This window comes from Pelodiscus sinensis, chromosome 9, assembly GCF_049634645.1.
Source record: "Pelodiscus sinensis isolate JC-2024 chromosome 9, ASM4963464v1, whole genome shotgun sequence".
Lineage (NCBI taxonomy): Eukaryota > Metazoa > Chordata > Testudines > Trionychidae > Pelodiscus > Pelodiscus sinensis.
The window spans coordinates 43652619-43661083 of NC_134719.1; the positions used below are offsets into that span (position 1 = coordinate 43652619).

Consider the following 8465-nt stretch of genomic DNA (forward strand, 5'->3'; position numbering starts at 1 on the left):
AGGGTGATTTTGATAAGTTAAGAATCTTGTCAATCATATTGTTGTAATATAAGATTTTTATATCCCTAAATGAAATTAAATCACTAACAATAAAGGGCATACAAGTTCAATGGTCCAACGAGAACACTACAACACAATGAAGTATGAATGTTTAGGAATTTGGGGGAGGGATCATGAAATGTTTCTAACAAATATAAAATAAACAGGGTTTTTTAACTCTATGGGTCAGCCACTGCCCAGATCCAAGACAATAATTTCTACTTGCACCTCCTGCTTCAGTAGCCATTTATGGTGTTACACTCTATTGACAGAGGCTGAAAGTGCTCGAACTTTTTTTTTTACCTGGTGCCCAAGAGGAACTTACACCTCCATGACTCAGATCATGCAAACAGATAGATGCAGAATGTGCAAATCAGTGCCAAAATCAGCTATTCATTCTCTTTATTATTCTGGGCCTGCAATGTGCTATCAGGTATCCTACAACAAGGGGTGGTGAAATACCAGAGATGTGAGACACAAAGCCAAGCCCAACCGCCTACAGAATTACCAACTGCCAGGCTATTAATAAAATTTTGAACTCAGGATATTTTATCTATTTACAGCCTTACAAAAAGCCTATATACATTGGTATTTACAATAAAAAATGTATACTAAGGAATTGAAAACACAGATCTCAGTCCTGAATTGGGTGCATGCAAGCTCACCATGATGACAGTACAGTCACATTCACACGCAGATCCATTTGCAGGATTGTGGCTATAAAGAGTTAACAACTTGAGCAGTCTTTAAAAAGTTGTTTAGCTTAAGATATCTAAATTCAGCATATTAAAAGGAAAAACAAAATTGTTTTCCACCAGAATCCAGATAAAAAGGTGTGAACATTTTAGGCCTGTCGCTCCTTTCACCTACACTATTTTAACTCCACTGACTTCAACTCAGTTACTCCTGATTTACACTAATATAGTTGGGAGGAGGATCTAGCCCTTCTTATACACCTATATCTAAACGCAGAAAGTGACTTCAGAAATGTAGTTCTATTTTGATTATTTGACCTGCTTCTTCTAATGTGTTAGGCCTTGTACCCCACCACAGGGCAGAAGGGACCTGAATGAAATAGGCAAGAGAGCAAACAAAAAATACAGCTGGGGAATAACTAGAGTGTTCAAGGAAAGGTGAAGAACTTTCCAGCAGCTGACTTTCAAGAGGGAAGGGTGGATGCCTGTGTACCTAGATGTAGGGCAGCTAAGTTCACACTGCTGACCAGAGCAGGTCACTCTCGAGGCGCATTGCGGGACACCTCCTCGTGGCCACTGACAGGCACAAAACCAAGTGCAGAGTACACGGACACTGTGGCCAGAAGAAGACAAAAAGTTCTGCTCCTCTCCTAGAGGGGGCCTTTGTTGGCAAAGCAGCAGAGTTTTGTCATGGGGAGGGGCACTACAGTGTGTACATCTCCCCTAACAAAGAACAGGGCTACGTAGCACTTTAAAGACTAACAGGTTGGTTTATTAGGTGATGAGCTTGTGGGCCAGACCCACTTCCTCAGATCAAATTGTGGAAGAAAATAGGCATGACCATATACACTAAAGGTCATGCCTATTTTCTTCCACAATTTGATCTGAGGAAGTGGGTCTGGCCCACGAAAGCTCATCACCTAATAAACCATCTTGTTAGTCTTTAAAGTGATGCATAGTCCTGTCTTTTGTTTCAGCTACACTAGACTAACAGGGCTACATCTCTATCACTATTCTACATCTCCCCTGTTTGGTCGACAAAAGCTGCCTTTGGCCAATATAACTCTGTGGTGCAGACAAGGCCGTGCTTCCCTGGGGAAGCTGAGCCCCGTGGCGCTCACTGCTGCAGAAGGCACCAGGGGCGTCACCTCCCCGCACACACATCCTACCCCGGTCCCACCCGGCCCCTACCTCTTCTGCATCTCTGCCCAGGGGGATGCCCAGGGCTTTCAGGCCCGCCTGCAGCTCGGCGATGTCCACTCTCCCGTCCTCATTGAGGTCCAGCTTCTTGAAGAGATTCTCGTACCGGGAGCTGTTGTTGGCTTCTTCGCAGGCAGCCTGGGGGAGTACCCGGCCCCGCAGGAACCGAAACATGGTGCAGCCGGCCGGGGGCGGGCGGAGCAGCGGGGAGCCGCGGGCGGTCAGGGGCAAGCGGAGCGGGGAGGCCAGAGCCGAGCGGGGAGGAGGAGCAGGCAGTGCGCGCAGCGGGAAGGGAAGGGCGGCTCCCCCAGGCCCGCTCTGCCTGGCCACGGCCTGGGCGGGGCGTAGCTTCCTGGCCTGAGCTACCGAGCCGGGTGCGAGGCTGGGCCGGGCGGGGGATGGGAAAGCGGCTGCGGGCGGGGCTGCTCCAGCTAGACACGGGAGCCCGTGCGCGCCCCTCCCGCCTCGGGCGCCTGGCCCCGGGCGGTGCCGACAACGGAGCAGGGTGCAGCTGCCTGGTGAGGCGCAGCAAGGGAAGGCGGATCGATAGCCCTGGCCCGGCCGGGAAGGGAGCTGCGCTGGGCTGGGCTGTCCCGTCCCGGGGGGCCGGAGCCAAGGCGGGGAGCTGCAAAGCGGAGAGAGCGTAACATCCACTGTGGGCAAAACAGGGAAACCCAGCTTCCTGGAACCTAGCTGCGTCCCCACTCGCCGGGCGTGGGGCAGCGGGTCGGTGCTTAGCAAGGGACGGGGGGGGGCTGCAAGTGCTTGTTTGCTTCAAACTGTTTTCAACCCGCTTTTCTGCTGCCCTCGGTTTTTCCTTGTACGGTGACTAGTCCTGCTCTTCTGCACGGAGAGGAAGAATGGCCCCGTGGTTAGGGGGCCTTGAGACTCAAGTAGAGCAGCATGTATTCCCTGCTCTACCACATTATTCTGTGAGCTGAGGTTAGCCTTGTTCCTCAGTTCCTGTTTGTCAAATGGAGATCATACTTCAATCACATGAGGTTGCGAAGAGAATACATTAAAGGGTCATCTGAAGAAGTGGGCTGTGCCCACAAAAGCTCATGATACCATCTACATGTTCTGTTAGTCTATAAAGTGCTACCAGACCATTTGTTGTTTATTTAAGTTTTTACATTAAAGATTTGTGAGGTGCTCAGGGGCCAATGGAACGCATGTAAGTACCTAAGATTCTTAGGCTTTTACATACCACAATCTGAGAACTTAAATTAGTATGATGCTAATTTAAAATATTATAAAACACAATTGGAAATAAATAGTGAAGGGAAAGTGCAGTGTTGAAGTTAATATTTAAAACAATCCCTTGATTATGCTACTAATGTTTTACATTATAAAAATAAAGATAATTTGCTATATCCAGTAGGGATATGATAATGTACCTGGGTATATGGTTAACTGATGAGCCTGGGCTCATCAATTGACCTTCACAGTAACACCCAGCTTCCCCTCCTCTTCCCCTCCTGATAGAGGCAGCAGTGGGGTGGGGGAGGGCAAGGGCCAGGCAGCTGTCTGGGAGCTGATGTGCAGGCAGCAGGCTACTGCCAGCTCCTCACCACCACCACCACACTGCTGCCTCTGTCAGTGCCCAGGGCAGGCAGCTCTGGGGGAGTCTGTGCTGCCAAGGAGCCAGCTTAAAAGCCAGCATATGGTTGGTTGGACTCAGGCCTGCATAATGCAGTGCAGAGCTGTAACAAGGGTGAGGCGAGTGAGGCACTTGCCTTGGGCACATAGCTGAAGGGGCACAGAAAAGATAACTACTACACTGTCTTCACTTGTGCCTCGTGCCATGTCAGCACCCCCGCCCATGCCAAGGATGGTCTTGCCTCAGGTGCCAAATTATCTATTTATGACTCTGATGCAGTGTATATGTAGCGCCCCCTCTCCACCTGGTTACCTTCTTTAATGCCAATCTGCTTACAGGTTTTGATGGACAAGTCTGGGATCTTCTGGATACCGCCACCCACTCAACTTTATTTTTTCTGATGGATTTATTTGGCGGTGCCTCCATCCCCCTCATTCCTTCCTGGCAGGGTCACCAGGGCAGCTTGGGAAGAAAATTCTAACCCAGGGAAATCCCCACGTACTTGCCAGATAGTTGGAGACTCCCAGAAAATAACACAAACACATACACTATAATAAACACAGTTATATTAAACAGGAGACAAATATAACATAACAGGGTAAAACACTATTTTTAGGGTCACTGGTGCCCAGCAACTGTAAGATTAGTGTCCCGTTGGTACGTGTTTGGGGCCCTTGATGATTTATGACCACAAATTTCTTCTCTGCAGTGGTTTAGCAGTGAGGCTGAATGGGTCCAATATAGCCCAAAGGACTCTCAAGTGATAAATCCCTCCACAGGTTTAATATGCAGCAGGTTATAAAATCATCAAATTCCCTGACTTACTAACTAAAGGACACACTCCATGAATGAGGCTCAGGTTCAGAGATGACTCAGTCACTGCAGAGGAGCTGGTCTCTTCTGGCAGGGATCCTCCTCAGGCAGGAATCAGGCTGCTTTGGTCTCAGAATTTCCCCTCGCCACAAAGGGATGCAAGGCTCAAGGTGCAGGCCACACAATTGCACTAAAATTCAAACTGTAATCTCCTACCCCAGCATTCAGACACACACACAGCAGGCAGCAGCCCCGAACCAGCAGACAGAGCAGAGCTGATCATGCGGTGACTGGTCTCACCCAGGGAGCTGGAGAGCCAACTCAGCGTGGCTGGGGAAGCCTCCCAGCAAACTCCACAAACTGGGAATCAACAGTGGAGAAATAAAACCCAGCTGAGGGATCCTGCCTTCAGGTCCCTAGAGGCTAGTTCTCAGGGGGAACCCTGCATGCAGGCCTGGGGCTTACTAGCTCCCACACAGCCAGTCCTCCCCTTGCTCTGGCTGGCTCCAGACTCCTCTAACAATGGCTCCTCCTTACCCCCCTGAACTCTCTGGGAGGGGCCCCTCACTCCCTATGGGTTGCCAGGCAGGCTCTGTCCCTGGTAGGGAGGGGGAGCCAAGTCAAACTCAGAGTGCCTCTCTCTGAGCTGCCAGCAGACAGAGCCCTAGGAATCTAGGTAATATCCTTGGGGGTTACATATATATTAGAGTGTAGGGCTGGACCAGTAGTGATGGTGGAGGAGCTCAGTTCACTGAACTGGACTGGGCAAGAGCCAAGCTGGTATAGCCGACCAAGTGAATCCAGACAAGTTAGCTGTATGTTATAGCTGGACCTGGTGGTGTGGGCTTTGCTAAACTGGAACAGAGCCAACCTCTTCACCACCAGTGAGTCTGTCTGTATTGATGAGAAAAGCATTGGGTGGTGTCACGTTACTGGATTTTAAGGGGAGCAGCCAGATCACTGCTGCACCCATGGGGGGGGGGATATTTGCCTCAAATTGTATACAAAGGAGGCCATGTGAGGTGTCAAATGAGAGCTTATGGTCTACTGATTCTGTATATTCTATTTGTGTACTTGTATGATGTATGTGAGTGGAGTTATAAATATGTGCTCTGTGTTGATGCTGAGAACTAGGTGACTTTAACAACCTTGCTCTCGTGCTTTTCTTTCTTTTAGTAATAAACCTTTAGGCTGTGTCTACACTGGGCCACTTATTCTGGAAAATCAGCCACTTTTCCGGAATAAGCTGCGAGCTGTCTATACTGGCCCTTGAATTTCCGGAAAAGCAACGATGCTCTACTGTACAAAATCAGCCGCTATTCCGGAAAAACTATTCTGCTCCCGCTCGGGCATAAGTCCTTATTCCGGAACACTGTTCCAGAAAAGGGCCAGTGTAGACAGCCCAGTAGTCTTTTCCGGAAAAAAGCCCCGATCGCGAAAATGGTGATCGGGGCTCTTTTCCGGAAAAGCGCATCTACATTGGCCACAGACGCTTTTCCGGAAAAAGGGCTTTTCCGGAAAAGCAGCCTGCCAATGTAGATGCTCCTTTTCCGGAAAAACTGAAAATGGAATAGTATTCCGTTTTAAGCAGTTCCGGAAATTCATGCCAGTGTAGACACAGCCTTAGATTTTAGATTCTAAAGGATTGGCTCAGTGTGGTCTTGTGGGTAAGATTCAGAGTGTGAATTGATTGGGACCTGTGGCTGGTTTGAGGTAGGTGAGATTGGGTTCTATAACCCGTTTGAGGTAGGTGAGATTGGGTTCTATAACCCTTCTCTTGTGTGTAGACCCGGAGCTGATTGGGGTACAGGAAGAGCTGGAGTATCAGAGGGGTTTTGCTCGTGAGGCTTCTGGCTGGTCAGATCGGCAGCTGAAGTGCTCTGTGTGTGTGACTGGTTTGTGGCCTCTTTGGGAAGGGCCTCCAATCACGGGCTGTAAGGAGCCTTGAGCGGATGCCCTCAGCTGTGCCCAGACCCAGCCCGGTCCGTCACAAGTGGGTGGTCAGGGATAGTTTACCATTAAGGATTCTGAACCACAAAAAACAGGTAATTTATAGTAGTTAGAATTGTGTGCTCACCCATGCCCCTGATACTGTTTGGGATTTTCTCATTTTTATATAAATACTGTATCTTTTCCAAGTACAGTAAAACTCCATTGATCCGGCATCCAATGCTCCAGCACTCCTGATGGTCCGGCACCATCAGGAACCCAGAAGTGCTCTGGCTGCCGGACAATTGAAGCTGCTCTGCACCCGGCTTCCCTGATTCAGCCGCTGCTGAAACTGACCAGCAGCTGAATCGGGGAAGCCGGGGGCAGAGCAGCTGGGGTGCTGCCAGGTTGGTCCCGTAGAGCTGCCCCTCGGGGCTGCGGGACCAACCCGGCAGCACCCCAGCTGCTCTGCCCCAGGCGTCCCCAAGTCAGCCGCTGCTGAAACTGATCAGCAGCTGACTCCAGGAAGCCCGGGTTAGAGCAGCTGGGGTCAGCCGCTGATCAGTTTCAGCAGCGGCTGAATTGGGGACGCCTGGGACAGAGCAGCTGGGGTGCTGCCGGGTTGATCCCGCAATGCCAAGGAGCGGCGCTATGGGACCAACCCAGCAGCACCCCAGCTGCTTTGCCCCAGGCGTCCCCAAGAGCAGCTGGGGTGCTGCCGAGTTGTTCCTGTAGCGCCGCCCCTCAGTGCTCCGGGACCAACACGGCAGCACCCCAGCTGCTCTGTCCCAGGCGTCCTGGATTCAGCCGCTGCTGAAACTGACCAGCAGCGGCTGAATCGGGGATGCCTGGGGCAGAGCCGGACTATCGGAAGGGGGGGCTATGAGGGGTCTGGGGTGGCATCCCCCCTACCCCACCCTAGACCCCTCATAACCCCCTCTTCCGATAGTCTGGCATATTTGATAATCCGGCACCCCCTGGGTCCTAAAGGTGCCGGATTATCGGAAGTTTACTGTAAAAAGTTTTTTTGGTTTCACATTCCCAAGAACTCCTGTGTGCTTTCAAGTGGGGAAAAATGCCTGTGATGGCATCAGGGGAATTTAAAATTTTAATTCCCTAAATGCTGGGGGACAGAGTAAGATTTGCATTTCCTCTTCCACGAAACACCCAGCTATGTCTACACTGGCCAGTCTTGCGCAAGAACATATGCAAATGAGCCACGGCGCTGAATAACGCTGCACCTCATTTGCATACTTAATGAGACGACATTTTGCACAAGAAGGAGCAGTCTACACTGCTCCTTCTTGTGCAAAAACCCCCTCTTGTGCAAGAGACGTTCTGCCTGAAAATAAGCGGCAGAACGGCTCTTGTGCAAGAGAGGGTTTTTGCACTAAAATGGCAGCTCATTAAGTATGAAATGAGGCACGGCGGTATTCAGCGCCATGCCTCACTTGCATATGTTCTTGCGCAAGACTGGCCAGTGTAGACGTAGCCCCGCAATCTAGTCATAGCCTGAGTGACAATAGCTACATCAACAGATGCATTGTTCCATCAACATACTTGCAACTACTCTGGGGGTTGGATCGGCATTTTAGAGGATTTTTTTTCACAAACCTGACCAATGTAGCTATGTGACCTAACTTTTAAAAGCAGAACCAAGCCTAAGAGAGGAATCAATCCCACAGATTTGTGCAGAAAGTTATCAGACAGAATACATTGTGGTTTAAAATATTAATGCAGAATGGTTATGTGAGAGTGCGTACCAGGTTTTGAGGCTCCCTACTGCAGACCTCAGCTGTAAGAGGAAACCTTTTTGGTTTATATTAGCAGCATCTGCATTCTATCTTGGATTTCAGAAACTGGCAAGCCGGAATCCTTACTGGTTGCTGTTCTTCCTCACCCCCACGTACACGTTGTCACCCTTTTTACTGTAAAGTGAGAGAGCAGGGCAGTTACCTGACCCAAGTCTGCCCAGTAGGAGCAGGATATTATATAAGAGCTAGCACATCAGTCAAACAGAACTGCCCATCTGAGTGGCAGAGTGCAGTAGTGTTGACTACAGTGTTGCATTTACCTCAGGTATCTAGGTCTGAGCTCCATTCCATAGGATTCAGGGAAGGATTATCTTACTTGCACGCAAAGGTGAGCTGTCAGCAGCCATTCTTATTTGTGATCTTACTTGTACCCAT

At 49.8% G+C, this 8465-nt stretch overlaps 1 protein-coding gene across 1 annotated transcript in view; it reads right to left on the reverse strand.

Annotated features, from left to right (window-relative positions):
• The window catches only part of SLC25A24 (solute carrier family 25 member 24), a 41211-nt gene extending 39103 nt beyond the window's left edge, over nucleotides 1-2108 (reverse strand). The window contains exon 1 of the mRNA XM_006119789.2: nucleotides 1926-2108. Within this exon, the coding sequence (XP_006119851.2) occupies nucleotides 1926-2108 (183 nt within the window). The remainder of the gene's footprint in view (nucleotides 1-1925) is intronic.
• Nucleotides 2109-8465: the final 6357 nt, after the last annotated feature.